A 23,257-nucleotide genomic window follows, 5' to 3' on the forward strand; every position below is an offset into this window, starting at 1 on the left:
CCCACCATTAATTTTTCCCATAGGGGATTTTAGAAACACTGAAACAATGAATGGTGGAAAAATTATTGGAACCATTTCCCTGTTTGACCGCTAGATTTTGTGTGTATTGTGACTTATACTGTGGTAGACTGAACAAAAATAATAACACAACACGTAAATCATTGGTCCCATGTTTCATGTGCAGAAAAAATAAATCATCCATGCACACAAAAAGCTTATTTCTGTCAAATTTTGTGCACAAATTTATTTACATCCTTGTTAGTGAGCATTTCTCCTTTGCTAAAATAATCCATCCACCTGACAAATGTGGCAAATCAATAAGCTGATTAAACAGCATGAACATTACACAGGTGCACTTTGTGCTGGGGACAATAAAAGGCCACTCTAAAATGTGCAGTTTTGTCACACAACACAATGCCACAGATGTCTCAAGTTTTGAGGGAGCGTACAATTGGCATGTTGACTGCAGGAATGTCCACCAGAGCTGTTACCAGAGAATTTAATGTTCATTTCTCTACCATAAGCCGCCTCCAACGTTGTTTTAGAGAATTTGGCAGTATGTCAAACCGGTCTAACAACAGCAGACTACTTGTAACCACGCCAGCCCAGGACCTCCACATCCAGCTTCTTCATCTGTGGGATCGTCTGAGACCAGCCACCCGGACAGCTGATGAAAACGGTGGGTTTTTGCATAACCAAAGAATTTCTGCACAAACTGTAAGAAACCGTCTCAGGGAAGCTCATCTGTGTATTCGTCATCCTCATCAGGTTCTTGACCTGTCTGCAGTCCGTCATCGTAACTGACTTCAGTGGGCAAAAGTTTACATTCGATGGCCGCTGGCACGCTGGAGAAATGTCCTCTTCAAGGATTAATCCCGGTTTCAACTGTACCAGGAAGATAGCATCATGTAGACGAGCGGTTTGCTGATGTCATAGTTGTGGACAGAGTGCCCCATGGTTGCAGTGAGGTTATGGTATGGGCAGGCATAAGCTTTCAGACGTCGAACACAATTGCATATTATCAATGTCAGTTTGAATGCACAGAGATACCGTGACGAGATCCTGAGGCCCTTAGTCGTGCCGTTCATTCACCGCCATCACCTCATGTTTCAGCACGATAATACACGGCCCCATGTCACAAGGATCTGTACACAATTCCTGGAAGCTGAAAATTTCCCAGTTCTTCCATGGCCTGCGTACTCACCAGACATGTCACCTATTGAGCACGTTTGGGATGCTCCTGATTGACATGTACGACAGCGTGTTTCAGTTCCCGCCAATATCCAGCAACTTCACACAGCCATTGAAGAGGAGTGGGACAACATTCCACAGGCTGCAATCAACTCTATGTGAAGGAGATGTGTCGCTCTGCATGAAGCAAATGGTGGTCACCAGATACTGACTGGTTTTCTGATCCACACCCCTACCTTTTAAAGGTATCTATGACCAACAGAGGCATATCTGTATTCCCAGTCATGTGAAATCCATAGATTAGGGCCTAATAGATCTATTTAAATTGAATGATTTCCTTTTATTAACTGTAACTCAGTAAAATCTTTGAAATTGTTGCATGTTGCGTTTATATTTTTGTTTAGTATATATAAGGAGCTGGTAGGAGTAACAGTGATGGATTTTTATTGTTGAACTCGTCATTGAATAGAATGACAATACAATACAGAGATAGTCCAGCAGTTGCCATTCTAAGCTGGTTTTCTGCCAGATTTTTATCAGGAGCTGGCATTAAGTACATACAGATACTTGGCCTAACCCCCCCCCCCCCCCCCCCCCCCCAAAGAGCAAGCAACGCATAGTGGCTGATTTCTTTCTATGAACTGTAACTCAGTAAAATCTTTCAAATTGTTGCGTGTTGCGTTTATATTTTTGTTCAGTGTAAACTTTAAATAAGAATACACACTTTCATATTCTTATGCCTTAGCAATCCATGCAAAATGTACTCATAATAATGGCTACATTCAGTTGCTTACTGTTACAATTGCAGATCCTAAATACTGTTGAAGTTATATGCCTACAGGTTAATGTGCCTCACCTAAAGCCCATTCTGGTGGGAAGCTGCTAAAGTAAAGGATATAAGGAATGATAGTAAAACGTTTTAAATTAAATTTTGGGCAAAAAGGCGAACTCAGCTCCATCATTCATTGAATCAGATGGCTCATTCATCACAAAATTCACTGATATTGCCAACTAATTTAATTATTTTATCATTGGCAAGATTAACAAATTTAGGCATGACATGCCAGCAACAAACGCCGAACCTACCCATTCAATTATAAAGGACAAAATTATCAAAGACAAGCTTTGTAATTTTGAATTCTGTAAAGTGAGAGTGGAAGTGGTGAAAAAATTATTGTTGTCTATCAACATTGACAAGCCACCTGGGTCTAACAACGGATGGAAAATTACTGAGGATGATAGCGGACAATGTGTAATGTGTTACAGTCTACAGACCGTAAAGGGTTAGCTAAGGTATAGTGTAATGTGTTACAGTCTACAGACCGTAAAGGGTTAGCTAAGGTATAGTGTAATGTGTTACAGTCTACAGACCGTAAAGGGTTAGCTACGGTATAGTGTAATGTGTTACAGTCTACAGACCGTAAAGAGTTAGCTAAGGTATAGTGTAATGTGTTACAGTCTACAGACCGTAAAGGGTTAACTAAGGTATAGTGTAATGTGTTAGTCTACAGACCGTAAAGGGTTAGGTAAGGTATAGTGTAATGTGTTAGTCTACAGACCGTAAAGGGTTAGCTACGGTATAGTGTAATGTGTTAATCCCTTGATATGGAGTTTCCTCCTGTTTTCTGATGGAGTTGTGAGTTTTTTCCATTTTCATTCCCAGCAGCACCACCAGTCACATACAAGATAAGAACATCATTTCATACACTTCAATAAAACGTTGCTCTAATGACTAACATCAAGTAAGATGACCAGACTACCATATCATATGTAGCAATACGTCCTCACTCGACTGAGGCTTTGCTTACGAATGCTTTCTCTGAGCAGGCCCCTTGATATATCCTGTTGCCAAGGGCACATCTTATCTTGAACTTTAACCCAAACACCTGATGTGAGGGAGGGAGATGCTACAGCTATTTAGGTCAGAGGCATCGTACTGTGCTGTTTGATTCGTTTTTTTAAAGCTAATGTTGCTGCTTGTTTGAGTGATTTTAGATGGCATGGAGTTCAATGCTATCGTAACTACATATTACTGTGTGTTGCCTTGAATTCATTTTGGCTTTAGGGACTATGAACAAACTTTTAGTTTTTGAATACGAATGTATGTCAGAGCTGTATGTTGGTTGATGAATAGACAGTTTACAGTTTTTAAGAAATTTCAACGAGCAAAAAAACAAAACAAGAAGTGATGCAGACAAAATCTCCTCTACTTTGAGCCAGGAAAGGTCAACATGCCTTTTGTTTACATTAGCTATCTAGGGACATTGTAGGGCGTGCTGTTCTGTTCTGGCTCAGCTATGGCTTTATTATGTATTTCTGACCATATTACTGGGCAGTAGTCAAGATAGGATACAGCTAGAACCTGTAGGACTTGTTTGGTCAGTTGTGGTGAATACTGAGCATCTCCTTATCACAGACAGGCCTATCCCCCATCTAGAAAACAATTGAATCGAAATGCCTTGACCATGACAATTTACACTCTAAGTTGACAGCAAGATGTTTAGTTTCCTCAACTTGTTCTATAGCCACATTTTTCATAACCAGATCCAGCTTAGGTCTAGAGTTTAAGGAAGGATTTGTACCAAATACTATGCTCTTAGTCTTAGATATATTCAGCACTAGTTTATTGCTGGCCACCATTCTGAAACGTGATTTCACTATCTGTAGCCGCTGATAAGTAAAGGGTTGAATCATCGGCCTAGATAGACACACAGGCTTTGTTAAAAGCTAATGTTAAATCATTTAAAAAAAATAGAAAACAATAAAGGGCCAAGACAGCTTCCTTGTGGAATTACACACTTTACATGTATTACATTAGACAGGCTTCCATTGAAGAAAACCCTCTGTGTTCTATTAGATAGATAGCTTTAGATCCATGATACGGCAGAGGGTGTACAACAATAACACACACGTTTTCCGCTAACAGGTTATGGTCAATGATATCAAAAGGCTGCACTGAAATCCAAGAGTACAGTTTCTACCATCTTCAACATCAATTTCCTTCAGCCAATCATCAGTCATTTGTGTCAGTGCAGTACATATAGAATACCCTTCTCTACAGGCATGCTGAAAGTCTGTTGTTAATTTCTTCATAGAGAAATAGCATTGTATTTGGTCAAACACAATTCTTTCCAAAAGTTTGCTAAGAGCCGGCAGTAGACTTATTGGTCTGCTGTTAGAACCAGAAAAGGAGGCTTTAACGTTCTTGGGTAGCGGAAAGACTGTCGCTTTCCTGCAGGTCTGAGGCAGGCCCCAGTCCTGTACAATATTCTGCTCTAGGTGAGACAAAATGAAATTGACACCCTCCTCCTAACCCCCGCAAAGTAGAATAGTAGCCTAGGCTATACAGTGTCATCCCAGAATGCACTTTTATGAAAGTTTATCCATGTGGTTTGCAAAATAGGCATTTGCATAGGCTTTATTGTCCTGATACCTAACAAAAACTTAAGACCAGGGGTTGGAACCCGTTCAGGGAACCGAAAGTTTGGTTACTAGCTACCTAACGATGCGGTTGGCATCAGTTGCTGGGACCGCTACTATCTGTCCAGTGATCCTGCCGACCGATGCCAGATCTAATGAGCTGTTTGTCGTAGGACCTAGCCTAGCTGCTAGCTAGCTGCCTATCAAGCTAGCACGGTTTTCTTGAGAGTTTGAACGCAGTCCGCGACTCGGTTAGCCATTATGGATGAGACCGCGGATTGTCCCGGGTTTGTGGCTGTCTAGATCCCTGCTGTTTGTTGATGTTGTTTTCAATATTCCCTGCGACCTGCCCTGTCTGGAACTGTGAGGAGTAACAGCATAACCTACTGTTGTTACCATGACAAACCTACTGTTGTTACCCACCTGACGGGAGTACCATTGAGGACAGTACTGTCTCTATATTACAGTTGAAGGATCTTTAAAACAAACATAACGAGTTCTATAAGCAGTTGTTACAAGAACAAGAAAATCGCTTCAAGTATTTTGTCCAAATACTGAAGAATTGACGACCTCACTAGAGAGGTCCAGGGCCTGAAGAACACTTTGCAGTTCTCCCAGGGTCAGCTCCATGAGTTTAAACAGGAGAACAGCAAGATGACAGCAATCTATAAGTCATTGAGGAATAACAAATTCTGCGTGTGAATCCATGATAACAATGACGGAGAAATCAGACAATCTCGAGGGACAATCAAGGCGGAACAACATGGGTGTGGACGGAATTGCAGAATCTCTATATGAAACCTTGACGGAGTCTGAGGATAAGGTGAGAGAAATTATCTCAGGGAAACTGAAGATGAACCACAGGAAAGATTGAGGTGGAGCGCACCCACAGGACTGGAAAACCCACCACCGGCACAGGTGACAGGCCCAGGCCGATAGTAGTCAAATTCCTGAGGTTCAAGGACAAGGTAGCTGTTCTGGAAAGAGCCAAGAACTTGAGAGGAACGTATATCTTCCTCAACGAAGACTATCCTGAAGCTGTGCGCCAGAAGAGGAAAGAACTTATCCCAGCCATGGAAGCTGCCAGAGCGCGTGGGAACATACATCTGCTATGACAGGCTCATTGTCCACCCTCCCTCCCAAAATCCTGGAACGGATGACAGAGCCAAGCCTGTGGGTTCGTAGCTTCAACCCCGCAGCACACACACACTTCCACACACCAACTGATTAACGGACTGGTGAATGTACTGTATATATTTTTGTATCTTGCTTTGTTTGCTCTCTAAGTTAATGTGTTGGAAATTCCTAATTGTTTGCATAGCCAATTTACACACAACACTGACACACACACTTACCCCATCAGACATGCCACCAGGGGTCTTTTCACAGTCCCCTGGTCCAGCACAAATTCAAGGAAACGTACAGTATTATACAGAGCCATGAGTGTATGGAACTCCCTTCCATCTTATATAGCGCACCTGGTTTTAAAACTCCTTGCACGCACAACGCATCTTCCCCACGTGACCTACTTGTTGCGTACTGACATTTACAGCGCTTTCGGAAAGTATTCAGACCCCTTGACTTTTTTCACATTTTGCTACGTTACAGCCTCATTCTAAAATGTATTAAAAATAAAACACACAAGTTCCTTTTTTACATAAGTATTCAGTCCCTTTGCTGTGAGACTTAAATTGAGCTCAGGTGCATCCTGTTTCCATTGATCATCCTTGAGATGTTTCTATAACTTCATTGGAGTCCACCTGTGGTAAATTCAAACGATTGCATGAGATTTGGAAACGCACACACCTGTCTATATAAGGTCCCACAAAAACCAAGCCATGAGTTCGAAGGAATTGTCCGTAGAGCTCCGAGACAGGATTGTGTTGAGGCACAGATCTGGGGAAGGGTACCAAAACATTTTCTGCAGCATTGAAGGTCCCCGAGAACACAATGGCCTCCATCATTCTTAAATGAAAGAACTTTGGAACCACCAAGACTCTTCCGAGAGCTGGCTGCCCGGCCAAACTGAGCAATCGGGTGGCAAGGGCCTTGGTCAGGGAGGTGACCAAGAACCCGATGGTAGAATAGCCAGATGGAAGACACTCCTCAGTAAAAGGCACATGACAGTCCACTTGGAGTTTGCCAAAAGGCACCTAAAGACTCTCCGACCATGAGAAACAAGATTGAACTCTTTGGCCTGAATGCGAAGCGGCACGTCCTTTAGTGGCCCAGCCAAAGCCCGGACTTGAATGCGATCAAACATCTCTGGAGAGACCTAAAAATAGCTGTGCAGCGACGCTTCCCATCCAACCTGACAGATCTTGAGAGGATCTGCAGAGAAGAATGGGAGAAACTCCCCAAATACAGATGTGCCAAGCTTGTAGCATCATACCCAAAAAGACTCGAGGCTGTAATCGCTGCCAAAGGTGCTTCAACAAAGTACTGAGTAAAGGGTCTGAATACTTACACTACCGTTCAAAAGTTTGGGGTCACTTAGAAATGGCCTTGTTTTTGAAAGATAAGCCAATTTTTTGTCCATTAAAATAACATAAAATTGATCAGAAATACAGTGTAGACATTGTTAATGTTGTAAATGACTATTGTAGCTGGAAACGGCAAATTTTTAATGGAATATCTACATAGGCTTACAAAGGCCCATTATCAGCAACCATCACTCCTGTGTTACAATGGCACGTTGTGTTAGCTAATCTGAGTTTTATCATTTTAAAAGGTTAACTAATCATTATTAAACCCCTTTTCTCTTTTGAACGTTAGTGTATGTAAATGTGATATTCATAAAAAAATATATATATATTGTCATTATGGGGTATTGTGTGTAGATTTAGGGGGGAGGGTGAATTGAATCCTTTTTAGAATAAGGCTGTAACGTAACAAAATGTGGGAAAAGTCAAGGGGTCGATAGTAAACATTAGCAGCAGCGTATGTGATGAGTCAAAAAAGTTAGTTAAAAAATTGTCAGTGCAGATAGTTAACAGACAGTGCAGATAGTGCAGATAGTTAACAGACAGTGCAGATAGTGCAGATAGTTAACAGACAGTGCAGATAGTGCAGATAGTTAACAGACAGTGCAGATAGTGCAGATAGTTAACAGACAGTGCAGATAGTGCAGATAGTGCAGATAGTTAACAGACAGTGCAGATAGTGCAGATAGTTAACAGACAGTGCAGATAGTGCAGATAGTTAACAGACAGTGCAGATAGTTAACAGATAGTGCAGATAGTTAACAGATATTGCAGATAGTTAACAGACAGTGCAGATAGTGCAGATAGTTAACAGACAGTGCAGATAGTGCAGATAGTTAACAGACAGTGCAGATAGTGCAGATAGTTAACAGACAGTGCAGATAGTTAACAGACAGTGCAGATAGTGCAGATAGTTAACAGACAGTGCAGATAGTTAACAGACAGTGCAGATAGTGCAGATAGTTAACAGACAGTGCAGATAGTGAAGATAGTTAACAGACAGTGCAGATAGTGCAGATAGTTAACAGACAGTGCAGATAGTTAACAGACAGTGCAGATAGTGCAGATAGTTAACAGACAGTGCAGATAGTTAACAGACAGTGCAGATAGTGCAGATAGTTAACAGACAGTGCAGATAGTTAACAGACAGTGCAGATAGTTAACAGACAGTGCAGATAGTTAACAGACAGTGCAGATAGTTAACAGACAGTGCAGATAGTTAACAGACAGTGCAGATAGTTAACAGACAGTGCAGATAGTGCAGATAGTTAACAGACAGTGCAGATAGTGCAGATAGTTAACAGACAGTGCAGATAGTTAACAGACAGTGCAGATAGTTAACAGACAGTGCAGATAGTTAACAGACAGTGCATATAGTGCAGATAGTTAACAGACAGTGCAGATAGTTAACAGACAGTGCAGATAGTGCAGATAGTTAACAGACAGTGCAGATAGTTAACAGACAGTGCAGATAGTGCAGATAGTTAACAGACAGTGCAGATAGTTAACAGACAGTGCAGATAGTTAACAGACAGTGCAGATAGTTAACAGACAGTGCAGATAGTTAACAGACAGTGCAGATAGTTAACAGACAGTGCAGATAGTTAACAGACAGTGCAGATAGTTAACAGACAGTGCAGATAGTGCAGATAGTTAACAGACAGTGCAGATAGTTAACAGACAGTGCAGATAGTTAACACACAGTGCAGATAGTTAACAGACAGTGCAGATAGTTAACAGACAGTGCAGATAGTGCAGATAGTTAACAGACAGTGCAGATAGTGCAGATAGTTAACAGACAGTGCAGATAGTTAACAGACAGTGCAGATAGTTAACAGACAGTGCAGATAGTGCAGATAGTTAACAGACAGTGCAGATAGTTAACAGACAGTGCAGATAGTTAACAGACAGTGCAGATAGTTAACAGACAGTGCAGATAGTTAACAGACAGTGCAGATAGTTAACAGACAGTGCAGATAGTTAACAGACAGTGCAGATAGTTAACAGACAGTGCAGATAGTGCAGATAGTTAACAGACAGTGCAGATAGTTAACAGACAGTGCAGATAGTGCAGATAGTTAACAGACAGTGCAGATAGTGCAGATAGTTAACAGACAGTGCAGATAGTTAACAGACAGTGCAGATAGTTAACAGACAGTGCAGATAGTGCAGATAGTTAACAGACAGTGCAGATAGTTAACAGACAGTGCAGATAGTGCAGATAGTTAACAGACAGTGCAGATAGTGCAGATAGTTAACAGACTAACTAACTATTTAGCTGTCTTGGCTTAGGGGTCGAAGCTGTTCAGGGTCTTGTTGGTTCCAGACTTGGTGCGTCCGTCCGTCCGTCTGTCTCTCTGTCTGTTTGTTCATTTTTGGAAGTGAGGACCAAAAAGGTGGTTCTCACTTTGTTTTCCTTTAAATGACAGCCTAGGCCTGGCCTATATATTCACCTGGCAAAAGTTTCTCAGTGAACCTCACTAAGATAGAATGAATGTTATGACAGGTGTTTGTTTCCCCTGTGCTCTTTGGCTCCCCTTGAAGGACAAACATGTGTACTGCAGTGAGAGTTTCTAATTGGCTGGCAGAGAACGGTATCGATTTTTCCAATTGGACCACAGTGTCTGGTTCAGGAATTTTTGTGATTGGCTAGAATTTGCCATTTGAGCATAAGGAGGGAGGGAAGAGGCGTGGCTAGGAGCTTTGTTAACAACATTTACACAATAATGGCAACTGACTGATGAATCCAAAACCAGAATAACTTGATCACTGTTGACAGCTAACCAACCAAACCTTCTTGAGTTTATCACCTATTTATCTCTCAATGTATGTATATACATATACGGTATATACAATATGTATATATAAAAAAAAATTGGTCCAAATAATGAATATTTTATCACTATTATCCAGACAAAATGCATATAATTGTGTTTAACTTGACATCATAATATCACATTTCAATTCAAATCTTTTGTATTTTACAATCAATTAAGTCATTTAAAAATATATATATTTTAATGTCAAATGCTTTTTTGTTGTTGTCAGGACATAGTCTTCCACAGGACAGGGTCTGTGTCGCCTTGGCATGTTACTGGGTAGATTTAAGAATCTTTAGAAAATTTAACATGTCAGTTGGAATATTGATAGATTTTTGGGAGGGACACTTGTCGCTACAGCCAATCAGTGAGCAGGTTCCCTTCCCTCCTCACCGCTCTCTCCTTCACTACTCCCTGACCTCAAATACAAAGAGGCCTAGGATCAATCTGGATTATAAACTTCTATGAACTGTCCTGAAGTCAGATATGTGTGGCTAAAATAAGCCTTTTGTGGATATGAACTGATTCTAGATCTGTGTAACGTCATAATATCTACAGCAAAACAACGCATGTTGTTTACTTCTGTGTTAGAGAGCTTGTGAAAGGACCAGATGGATTTGAATCTGCTTATTTAAAATGGCAAATGCTTAGTTTCTTTTGTCAGTACATAGTCTTCCACAAGACAGGGGGTGTTTCTCAATATGCATTCTACCGTGCTCCACACTCTCATGCTCCAAGTGTATTCTCCGAGTATGTTCTTGTGAGGACGAGAGTGTGGAGAAAACATAAAACATTACTGCTGTATTACCTCACGCTGCACCTCCCCATTCACTGACCCTTCCTCCAGACAGGACAATGGCAACAATAGAGACCAAATAAGATATACACTAAGCAAACGTTTTACTTCATAATTATTATAATAATAATTATGGGATGAATATGTATGAACTTTCCAATTTGTAAGTCGCTCTGGATAAGAGCGTCTGCTAAATGACTTAAATGTAAATGTAAATGTAATTATCAGCTAGCTATATGTGAATCGTAATCTAGCTAGCCAGGTAGCTAGCTAGCGAAACAGGCAAAAATTACCTACAACGAATGTTATGCAAGGTAGATGTCATTTCTTCATTGGTAGCTAGTTAGCAATTCTTCATGGCTAGCAAGCTAGCCAGTTAGCCCTATTGATTTAGTATGGACTGACCCTTCCTTCTTCTGGGCCAATAGAGATGAATCAAGATACACAAAGCAAATGTTTTACTTCATAACTATCAGCTAGCTATATGTGAATCGTAGTAATGTAGCTAATCAGATAGTATAACAGGGCAACATGTCATTCCGAAGTCTGAGTGTATTTTCTCTCGCTTCAGCTTAAATAATGTCCGCCATTGATTTAAATAAAATGTTAGTAATGTTTATAATATAATATTGTGACGTCATATTTCTTTGCATACTTTCCGTTGAAGTTTGCATCGATGCTTCAAAATATGTACAAACGCTTTCGATAAGTGCCCTCCTTGCTCCGTTTAAGTATTGTTATTGTAACTGTCTGGTAGGGACAAAAGGATTCCATTTGGGTCTAATAAATCGAATTGAAAATCCATAAACAATTTGCATTTCAGCAGAGCGTTTAGCAAGCAGATTTGAAATCGTGTCGGAGAATACAATAAGATGACGTTTCAGTGAACTTTCCAAGGGCCACTGTTTTAAAGAACACTTATCTTGTCTTATCTTACCCACCTCCACTATTCTGGGCACGAATGAAGAATTGTCTTTGAGTTGTTTATTGAAAGCATTTATACATTTGTGTTACCCTCTGTTGTCATTTGTCTAAGCCTCAATGTACAGGGGAAAGCCCTGTATTTCTGTGATTTACAGTATATCAGTCTATTGTATTTCTACCTGAAAAGAAATACCATGACAAATGTTTTTTTTTAAACAATTACTATTTCATTATCAAAATGCATCTCTCCAGTGTGAATCATTTCACAAGAAGTATGAACACAGTTCATTTAAAGTTCAAGCTTCAGTCAAATAGCCTAACTTCAATTAGAGCAATTTTTTAAAGCTCTATGGGTTCGGTGTCCCCCACAGGTTGAGCTAACGTGCGCTAATGTGATTAGCATGAGGTTGTAAGTAACAAAAAAATGTCCCAGGACATAGACATGTCTTATATGGGCAGAAAGCTTAAATTGTTGTTAATCTAACTGCACTGTACAATTTACAGTAGTTATTACAGTGAAAACTTACCATGCTATTGTTTGAGGAGAGTGCACAGTTTTGTACTTGAAAATGTATATATTGACCAATTAGGCACATTTGGGCAGACTTGATACAACACTTTGAACAGAAATGCAATGCTTCATTGAATCAGTCTAAAACTTTGCACATACACTGCTGCCATCTAGTGGCCAACATCTAAATTGCCCCTAAACTGAAAAAATACATTGTGGCCTTTCTCTAGCATTTCAAATGCACATTTTTTTCATTGTATTATCTTTTACCAGATCTAATGTGTTATATTCTCCTACATTAATTTCACATTTACACAAATGTCAAAGTGTTTCCTTTCAAATGGTATCAAGCATATCCTTGTTTCAGGTCCTGAGCTACAGGCAGTTAGATTTGGGTATGTAATTTTAAGAGAAAATTGGTTAAAAAGGTGCCGATCCTTAAGAGGTTGGCTTCAATCATGTACTGTAACTGGAATTATAAACATATTTCAAAGTCACTACACTACCTTTCAAAAGTTTGGCGTCACTTAGAAATGTCCTTGTTTTTGAAAGAAAAGCAAAACAAAATGTCCATTAAAATAACATCAAATTGATCAGAAATACAGTGTAGACATTGTTAATGTTGTAAATGACTATTGTGGCTGGAAATTGATCATTTGTTTATGGAATATCTACATAGGCTACAGAAGCCCATTATCAGCAACCATCACCCCTGTGTTCCAATGGCACGTTGTGTTAGTTAATCCAAGTTTATCATTTTAAAAGGCTAATTGATCATTAGAAAACCCTTTTGCAATTATGTTAGCACAGCTGAAAACTGTGTTATGATTAAAGAAGCAATAAAACAGGCCTTTAGACTAGTTGAGTATCTGGAGCATCAGCATTTGTGGGTTCGATTACAGGCTCAAAATGTCCAGAAACAAAAAACTTTCTTCAGAAACTCGTCAGTCTATTCTTGTTCTGTGAAATGAAGGCTATACCATGCGAAAATTGCCAAGATACTGAAGGTCATGTACAACGCTGTGTACTACTCCCTTCACATATCAGCGCAAACTGGCTCTAACTAGAATAGAAAGAGGAGTGGGAGGCCCCGGTGCACAACTGAGCAAGAGGACAAGTACATTAAAGTGTCTAGTTTTAGAAACAGACGCCTCACAAGTCCTCAACTGGCAGCTTCATTAAATAGTACACACAAAACACCAATCTCAACGTCAACAGCGAAGAGGCGACTCCGGGATGCTGGCCTTCTAGGCAGAGTTTCAAAGAAAAAGCCATATCTCAGACTGGCTAATAAAAAAAGATTAAGATGGGCCACAGAACACAGACACTGGACAGAGGAACTCTGCCTAGAAGGCCAGCATCCTGAGTCGCCTCTTCAAAAATTCTAAAAACCTGTTTTTGCTTTGTCATTATGGAATATTGTGTGTAGATTGATGAGATACATCCACGGTGCGATTTCAACAGTTTAAAAATATTTTGCGTCAAATTAACTCATTATTGTCTTTTGTTTCATTTATATAACGACATTCAGAACTTGTTTAGCATTATCTAGTCCAAATATTGCATGTTTCCATTATTTTAATCCGTTTGCATCACTTTCAAATGGGGGACTTTTATTTTGAAGGCAAACCGCAACCTCCACTATTGTTGCTAATCCTGATTATGGCTAACTTCACATAGGTGTGAATGCCGAAGTCAGTTGCTTCCACTGAGGTATAATAAGAGTTGGAGACTAGAAAACAAGATGTCCGACAGTTGACAGATAGCAACGCGGGTAGTGACTATATCATCACCTTTAACCAACAACATGGAAAAGATCGTCCGGGTTGGGCTGGGGTAGACCGTCAATGTAAATAAGAATTTGTTCTTAGCTGACTTGCCTAGTTAAATAAAGGTTGTTGTTTTTTAAAATCACAATATTGGTATTAACAATCTGGATGTCACCTTGATTGTCTACTGTTCAATGGTTGGAGTATGTGCAAGTTTAGCCAATATCAGAGTGATAGCTAAAACAGTTATTGTGGCTAGCATTTCGCTACACCCGCAATAACGTCTGCTAAACATATGTATGTGAGCAATACAATTTGATTTGATTGCAGTCATTTTCACCCCCCCAAAAATGTAGCGACTACGCCATTAAAATCTAAACGTTTTATTTATTTGACAAAAAAAAAGACAAATGACTCCCTTCGAAACGGAATGATTATGACACCTGTTGTATGTCACCTGTTGATAATGGGTGTCACTAGATAGCCTAACACAGCCACAAAGTAAAAATGGGTTACATCATAAAAATGAATGAAAACCAAAATTTGATTTTTGGTCTTCATTTAAGGTTAGGGTTAGGAATAAGGTTAGCGGTGTGATTAGGTTAAAAATCTGATTTTAAGAAGATAAAACTGTAGAAATAGGCGGGGTTTATTACTTTGTTGCTGTGGTAACTAGTGACGACCCTGATAATGCCGCCAAATATTTTGTGTTGAACAGAGAATTTACGGTTTTGGGTCAAAGACAGCTACTGTTCCCTGATTGGTTACTTTGACACAATTCAACTTCAAGTGTCGAATTTGTGGTTGGAGGTGTAGAGGCGGAGCTTATTATAGACAGAAACCTGCTCCTCCTACCTGTGTGACGGTGCTCTCTCCCCCTCTCTCCCTCTCTCTCTCTCTCATCTCTCTCTCTCTCTCTCATCTCTCGAAAAGAAGGGGAACATCACAACATGGAAACACTAATGACGACGAATAGAAGCCCCATATAACTCGATTGCGTTATGCGCTTTCATAATCATTGCCATTGCTTAATACATACATTGCGATTATGACATTCGAGGCGTTATGTTATTCTTTTTTTTAACTCGACACAACTCATTACTTGCCCCAGGTTTTCATTATACGACGTGTAAATTCTATAGTTGAATTTTGAATATTTTGTATTCTCCATATTAGGAGCCTACTGATGATTTGATTGGATAAATAATCAGAAAGAACCGAATGTATTTTTATGAATAAGAGGAGATAGGAAAAGAGAGAGAGGATTGCACATCTGGAAATGTTGGTAAGTGCAGCTATTCCATTCATTCTCTATACACATCATCATTGTATAATTGCGTTATATTGTTGATAACAGTATAGCCTACTTTAATGTAATGTCATGTAGCCTGGGGATTTCTGTAAAGGTTGACACGACAACGGACTATTCGATTTTATAATGTCTGTCATTATAGAGACATTAATATGAAACAGTCATAAAGGTTTGCACTGTGTGTCATATAAAACTCGGGAAACATATACGGAACGGAAGAGAAGTCCATGCCCACACAATGGCGCATCTCCGTATTCTTTATTATTTATTGATGAGAACATTTCAATGCTCTTTGTCTCTATTCTAATATAGTGTTAAAAATAAACATGGTGGTGAATAGCATCGATGCTCAACAGATTACAATAGGAACTCCATACAGAATGCTACAGGTATTCGTAGATATTTTGAGCAACATATTTAATGGTTTCGATGTTGTTAGAATAGGAACTCCACAGAATTACAGGACTTAGACTGGCTAACATTATTGCGCCTCTACAGGTATTCGTCATTCGATATTTTCAGCAAATGAATTGAACAACACATTTTGTTGTACAACGCTGTCTGGAAAACCCTTCCCTCTGGCAGAAGAGTCGCAGGTTAGCGGTTTTTTTCGTCATGAATCTTGTTCTGGAGGCAGAAAGGTCACTAGCTGGCACAGCCACAAAGTCATACAATCACATTTTAAACGTAATCTTAACCACACTGTCTACCTTAATAATGCCTAATCCTAAATGTGACCCACCACCTGGATTGTTGTCTGAGGTCTCCCTTTATCTAGTGTTGTGTTGTCTCTCTTGTCGTGGTGTGTGTTTTGTCCTATATTTTTATTTTATGTATTTTTATTTTTAATCCCAGCCCCCGTCCCCGCAGGAGGCCTTTTGCCTTCTGGTAGGCCGTCATTGTAAATAAGAATTTGTTCTTAGCTGACTTGCCTAGTTAAATAAAGGTTAAATAAATAAATGAAATATGTAGCAACATTTTTTTAAATTATTATTATTTTTTACATTGGATAAAAGTAGAGACTCAGAGCTAGAAAATTGTATATAATACACTACAGTTGAAGAAGAATGGGAAAGTAATTTTGCATTGAAAGTTGATCAACTTGTAACCCCACTTTTATAAAAAATGGTCCTTGAATGTTTTGGTACACCTACCTGAGAGCTCTTCTTTGTCTACACCCCATTTAGCACCATTCACACCCTCTTAAGCCTAACCCATCTCTTTAAGGATTCACACGTGAGGCTATGTGCTAAACAGAGTGAGTAGCATTGTAAACAACCAAAGATTTCAAGACTAAAAGTGGGGAAAGTAGTAGCCTAAAATAAGGAAAAACTCCAGGTAGGAATACACTTTATCTAGTCCTTGGCCTACATCCTAATCTGACTTTGGTGCAGGTCATGTTATTATTCACATGACCTCTGACCTCTGTCTCTGGTAAACACCCACTATATCAACTACAATCTAAGTTTATTTGTCACATACATAGGATACAGGTGTAAACGGTACAGTGAAATGGTTATTTGCATATTTGCATAGGAGCAATATCAAAAGCAGGAAGTGTCCAGATTAAAATATTTTATAAATATTAGATGACGGTTACCCAGACACAGTTGTCTAAAATGATGGGTCATGTGAAAGTAATGTCCAACCCTCCAGACACATCTAGATAAGTGGATGGGACACTATTGTCTAGACGTGTACACATGTTCATGAAATGCAATAGATGGCCGTAATCACCCCCCAGACACACCTGGTGAACTTGATGGGTCATGTAATCATCTGAGGCTTGTAGCTAGCTAGCCAGCTAAACAATGAACCGGTAAAACTCATACTACCACCAATACAAACATTGTCAAAGCTGTAGAATGAATCTACAGGTAGCTAAAGCTAACCAACTAGGTTCAATGTTAGCTAGCTAGCTAATATTAGACTATAAGTAGTAATGCAAAGGAGTTTCTGATTCAAATAATATTACTACACGTAACATTAGCTAGCAAGCCAGCAGGCTAACGTTTGCTAGCTAGCTAACAGTACACTTTAACTTGCAATGAAAATGACTTTTTGACAAAATATACTTTCTGAAAATGTAGCTGAACTCACCTGTATATATGGATTTTTGAATTTTTTTTTAAAAATATCCTAAAATGACTCTTCTGTGACGTGTGACAAACGCCAAGCTTCCTGAAACGGGTCACAAACGGGTCACAAATTAAGTCTGTTTGTTTTCATAAATTTTTACAATATAGCAAATTTTTAATTCTGGCTCATCAAGTGGAAATCTCTCAGTTCTGCCTCCAGGACAAGACTCATCCCAATAATCAACCTGTAGAGGTATCACACTATTTCACCACGTAGGTGTGGCTTGGCTCAGACAGCATGATCTGATTCTGATTCCATTCCCTGTCTTCCTCTCTGTACATTGAATTTTACTGGTCCTCAGTGTGCTTCAGTTGGACAGACTGGACAGAGCGCAGCCGACACAGCGACGGTGTGAGTGGAGCAGAGAGAGAACCGAGGATGGGGGGCGGAGGACAGCAGACTGAGTCAAGCGAGTCGGCCAAGGGTGACAGGGTTGGGCCCGGTGGAGGGGGAGGAGGGCGAGGTGGCAGTGCAGTCTACACCTGGGAAGAGGTCCAGAGGCACTGCCACAGAGGCGACCAGTGGTTGGTCATCGACAGGAAGGTCTATAATATTACCCAGTGGGCGAAGAGACACCCGGGGGGCATCCGGGTCATCAGTCACTTTGCCGGAGAAGATGCCACGGTCAGTAGCCTAACTAGGGAAGTTGTTGGTCAAATGTTCTCAAGCTATTCCAGGAAGACTGTTGCAAATATTATGTTGTAGGTATGACATATTACACTAGTTGTTAGTGGATCGTACATTGTGACTGTATGACATATTACACTAGTTGTTAGTGGATCGTACATTATGACTGTATGACATATTACACTAGTTGTTAGTGGATCGTACATTATGACTGTATGACATATTACACTAGTTGTTAGTGGATCGTACATTATGACTGTATGACATATTACACTAGTTGTTAGTGGATCGTACATTGTGACTGTATGACATATTACACTAGTTGTTAGTGGATCGTACATTGTGACTGTATGACATATTACACTAGTTGTTAGTGGATCGTACATTATGACTGTATGACATATTACACTAGTTGGTAGTGGATCGTACATTATGACTGTATGACATATTACACTAGTTGTTAGTGGATCGTACATTATGACTGTATGACATATTACACTAGTTGTTAGTGGATCGTACATTGTGACTGTATGACATATTACACTAGTTGTTAGTGGATCGTACATTATGACTGTATGACATATTACACTAGTTGTTAGTGGATCGTACATTATGACTGTATGACATATTACACTAGTTGTTAGTGGATCGTACATTGTGACTGTATGACATATTACACTAGTTGTTAGTGGATCGTACATTATGACTGTATGACATATTACACTAGTTGTTAGTGGATCGTACATTATGACTGTATGACATATTACACTACACCTAATGTCATGATAATCTCTTAACCATGAATGAATCATCATTCATTTTTACTTAGAGACATACACTGAGTGTACAAATCATTAGGAACACCTTCCTAATATTGAGTTGCACCCCCTTTTGCCCTCAGAACAGCCTCAATTCGTCCTGGGTATGTACTCTACAAGGTGTCGTAGGCGTTCCACAGGGATGCTGGTCCATTCTGACTTCCTTTCTTCCCACAGTTGTGTCAAGTTGGCTGGATGTCCTTTTAGGTGATGGACCATTCTTAATACACACGGGAAACTGTTGAGCGTGAAAAACCCAGCAGCGTTGCAGTTCTTGAAAATAAACCGGTGCACCTGGAACCTACTACAATACCCCGTTCTAAAGCATTTCAATCTTTTGTCTCGCCCATTCACCCTCTGAAAGGCACACATACACAATTCATGTCTCAATTGTCTCAAACCTTTAAAAAAAAATCCTTCCTTAACCTGTCTCCTCCCCTTCATCAGGTGACATCAGTAAGAGAACATAGCTTTCACCTGGATTCACCTGGTCAGTCTATATCATGGAAAGAGTTCCTAATGTTTTGTAGACTCACTACTTTTACTGAGAGGATATTTGTGTGTATTTCTCTTAAACAACAACATAGATGAATCTATGTCTCTGATTTCTAGGAAGCATTTTCCGCATTCCATCCTGATCCTCATTTTGTCAGGAAGTTTCTGAAGCCGTTGCTGATTGGAGAGCTGGCAACGACAGAGCCCAGCCAGGACCATGGGAAAAATGTGAGGAGGCCCGTCTTTCTCTCTCTCCCTCTACATAACATACATCGTTGTAGGCTACATACTGAAACATAGAATGTGAAGCCTACAGCATCTCTCCCTCTACATAACATACATCGTTGTAGGCTACATAATGAAACATAGAATGTGAAGCCTACAGCATCTCTCCCTCTACATAACATACATCGCTGTAGGCTACATACTGAAACATAGAATGTGAAGCCTACAGCATCTCTCCCTCTGACACCACGTACACTCTAACATACTGTAGGTTTAGGTAGGGACCTGGGGACCAGTGTGAGGCCTGTCTTTCTCTGGCTGATAGGGAATTCCATGCTTCTCAGACAGAATGCTGTGCAGAATGATACATTCTACAATGTGTCAGAGTGTGGTAAGAGCAGGTGTGATGTGGATAGAGATATTTAAAGACAGGATTTACCTCCTAGAAAAGTAGTGTGTCATCTTCAGTCATCTACTATAACTAGATCACATTATACCAGCCTGTCTATGTGACCAGATGCCCCTATAACTAGATCACATTATACCAGCCTGTCTGTGTCCAGATGCCCCTATAACTAGATCACATTATACCAGCCTGTCTATGTGTCCAGATGCCCCTATAACTAGATCACATTATACCAGCCTGTCTGTGTCCAGATGCCCCTATAACTAGATCACATTATACCAGCCTGTCTATGTGTCCAGATGCCCCTATAACTAGATCACATTATACCAGCCTGTCTATGTGTCCAGATGCCCCTATAACTAGATCACATTATACCAGCCTGTCTATGTGTCCAGATGCCCCTATAACTAGATCACATTATACCAGCCTGTCTATGTGTCCAGATGCCCCTATAACTAGATCACATTATACCAGTCTGTCTATGTGTCCAGATGCCCCTATAACTAGATCACATTATACCAGTCTGTCTATGTGTCCAGATGCCCCTATAACTAGATCACATTATACCAGCCTGTCTATGTGTCCAGATGCCCCTATAACTAGATCACATTATACCAGTCTGTCTATGTGTCCAGCTGCCCCTATAACTAGATCACATTATACCAGTCTGTCTATGTGCCCAGATGCCCCTATAACTAGATCACATTATACCAGTCTGTCTATGTGTCCAGCTGCCCCTATAACTAGATCACATTATACCAGCCTGTCTATGTGCCCAGATGCCCCTTTAAAACTAGGGCACATTATACCAGTTGTCTGTTTATCTAGATCTATAAGTCTTACATCTTATCCCGGTACTCTTCAGCTTTCTGTTACTTATATTTCCGTACCCTTCTTCTTCCTCTTCTTCTCTACAGTTTTCTCTCAATTTACACTGTCCTTTTTTCTCTCCTGTCCTCTTCCTCCCCTCCACTCCCATCTCTCTACCATCGTCCACCTTCCTCCTGGTTCATCTACTATGCTCTATCACATGCTCTATCACAGTTGGTCTTTCTGCATTTCCTTGCTTCCTATCAGCTCGCCACCTCGAATCAAGGACAGAGTGATTGAGAAAGACCCCTTACTTCATACGTCTTAATTGATTATTGATCACCTCTAATCCATACAGGCAGCACTAGTGCAGGACTTCCAGGCCTTGCGCGACCGTGTGGAGAGTGAGGGCCTCCTCCGTGCCCGCCCCCTGTTCTTCAGCCTCTACCTGGGCCACATCCTGCTACTAGAGGCCCTGGCTTTGGGCCTGCTCTGGGTCTGGGGGACCAGCTGGAGCCTCACACTGCTCTGTTCCCTTATGCTGGCCACGTCTCAGGTACCATTAGAGTATTATTAGGGAGTACAAGAAGATAGTTGACAGGCAGATTCAAAGGTTAGGCATAGGGATCGAAGCTTAGGGTTAGGAATAAGATTACCTTTAAGGTTAGGTTTAGGATTAAGGTGAGGGTTAAGTGTCACGTTGTATGAAGGATTGGAGACAGGTGCAGGAATACGTAATAGGGGGTTTTAATACTCCACCCAAAAATACAACATGCCATGAAAGGCAGAGGGACGTAGCCCCAAACAAACATATATACAAAAACACAGGGATGTAACCCAAACAAAAGAGCGAGGTTAAACCTTTAATAAATACACGGGGCGAGACCTGTAATAACGAGTGCACAACAATACACGGGACGAGACCCGTAATAACAAGTGCACAACAATACACAGGGCGAGACCTGTAATAACGAGTGCACAACAATACACGGGACGAGACCCGTAATAACGAGTGCACAACAATACACGGGACGAGACCCGTAGTAACGAGTGCACAACCAGACACGGGGCGAGACCCGTAATAACAAGTACACAACAATACACGGGGCGAGACCCGTAATAACAAGTGCACAACAATACACAGGGAGAGACCCGTAATAACAAGTACACAAAAATACACAGGGAGAGACCCGTAATAACAAGTACACAACAATACACGCTGCAAGAAAGCCGAAACAACAGGTACTCACAAGACCAACGGACATGGAAACAATAATCAACAAGGACAATGGGGAACAGAGGGCACATTTATACACATACTAATCAGGGGGAATGGAAACCAGGTGTGCGTAATGAGAGAAGACAGTCATTTATACACATACTAATCAGGGGGAATGGGAACCAGGTGTGCGTAATGAGAGAAGACAGTCATTTATACACATACTAATCAGGGGGAATGGGAACCAGGTGTGCGTAATGAGAGAAGACAGTCCGGGGTTGGTGGTAATGATCCAGTTCAGTGATGCCACGAAGACCGGTGACGTAGACCTCCGGAGCCGGTGAACTGAATGAGCAGCAGTACCGGGGGAATCCGTGACATTAGGGTTATGGGATTAGGTTAGGGGTTTAGGTTAAGGTTAGGGTTAAGGTTAGTGGGTTTGGTTAGGGTTAAGGTTAGGGTTAAGGTTAGAGGATTAGGTTAGGGTTAAGGTTAGGGGATTAGGTTAGGGTTAAGGGATTAGATTAGGGTTAAGGTTAGGGGATTAGGTTAAGGTTAGGGTTAGAGTTAAGGTTAGGGGATTATGTTAGCGTTAATGTTAGGGGATTAGGTTAGGGTTAAGGTTAGAGGATTAAGTTAGGGTTATGGTTAGGGTTAAGGTTAGGGGATGAGGTTAGGATTACGGTTAAACTTCATCACCCTCCCGGATCCGGGATCCTCCTCATCAAAAAAGCTGACTAGCATAGCCTAGCCTAACGGGACAGGGATATCATATAATATAATTTTCATGAAATCACAAGTCCAATACAGCAAATGAAAGATAAACATCTTGTGAATCCAGCCATCATTTCCGATTTTTAAAATGTTTTCCAGCGAAAACACTATGTATTTCTATTAGCTAACCACAATAGCCAAACACACAACCGCATATTTTCACCATGTTTCCACCGCATAGGTAGCTTTTACAAAACCGTCAAAATAGAGATAAAATTAATCACTAACCTTGAACAACTTCATCAGATGACAGTCTTATAACATGTTATACAATACATTTATGTTTTGTTCGAAAATGTGCATATTTGAGGTATAAATCATAGTTTTACATTGCAGCCACCATCAAAAATAGCACCAAAGCAGCCAGAATAATTACAGAGAGCAACGTGAAATACATAAATACTCATTATAAAACATTTATGAAAAATACATGGTGTACAGCAAATGAAAGATAAACATCTTGTGAATCCAGCCAATATTTCCGATTTTTTTAAGTGTTTTACAGCGAAAACACAATAT

At 40.4% G+C, this 23,257-nt stretch overlaps 1 protein-coding gene across 5 annotated transcripts in view; it reads left to right on the forward strand.

Moving 5' to 3' along the window:
• The window catches only part of LOC129856194 (acyl-CoA Delta-6 desaturase-like), an 83,228-nt gene that overhangs the window by 43,373 nt on the left and 16,598 nt on the right, over positions 1-23,257 (forward strand). Inside the window, exons 1-5 of one of the 5 annotated variants that reach the window (XM_055924320.1) lie at positions 14,816-15,198; positions 15,724-15,821; positions 17,666-17,988; positions 19,422-19,532; positions 21,104-21,301. In XM_055924320.1, coding sequence (XP_055780295.1) covers positions 17,743-17,988; positions 19,422-19,532; positions 21,104-21,301 — 555 coding nt within the window. In that variant the 5' untranslated portion in view covers positions 14,816-15,198; positions 15,724-15,821; positions 17,666-17,742. Of the gene's footprint in view, positions 1-14,815; positions 15,199-15,513; positions 15,615-15,723; positions 15,822-17,665; positions 17,989-19,421; positions 19,533-21,103; positions 21,302-23,257 lie in introns of those variants that run through there. The other 4 variants (XM_055924322.1, XM_055924321.1, XM_055924323.1 and 1 more) reach the window with 4 other exon arrangements.

The sequence above is a fragment of the Salvelinus fontinalis genome, chromosome 5 (genome assembly GCF_029448725.1).
Source record: "Salvelinus fontinalis isolate EN_2023a chromosome 5, ASM2944872v1, whole genome shotgun sequence".
In the NCBI taxonomy this organism is placed as follows: domain Eukaryota; kingdom Metazoa; phylum Chordata; class Actinopteri; order Salmoniformes; family Salmonidae; genus Salvelinus; species Salvelinus fontinalis.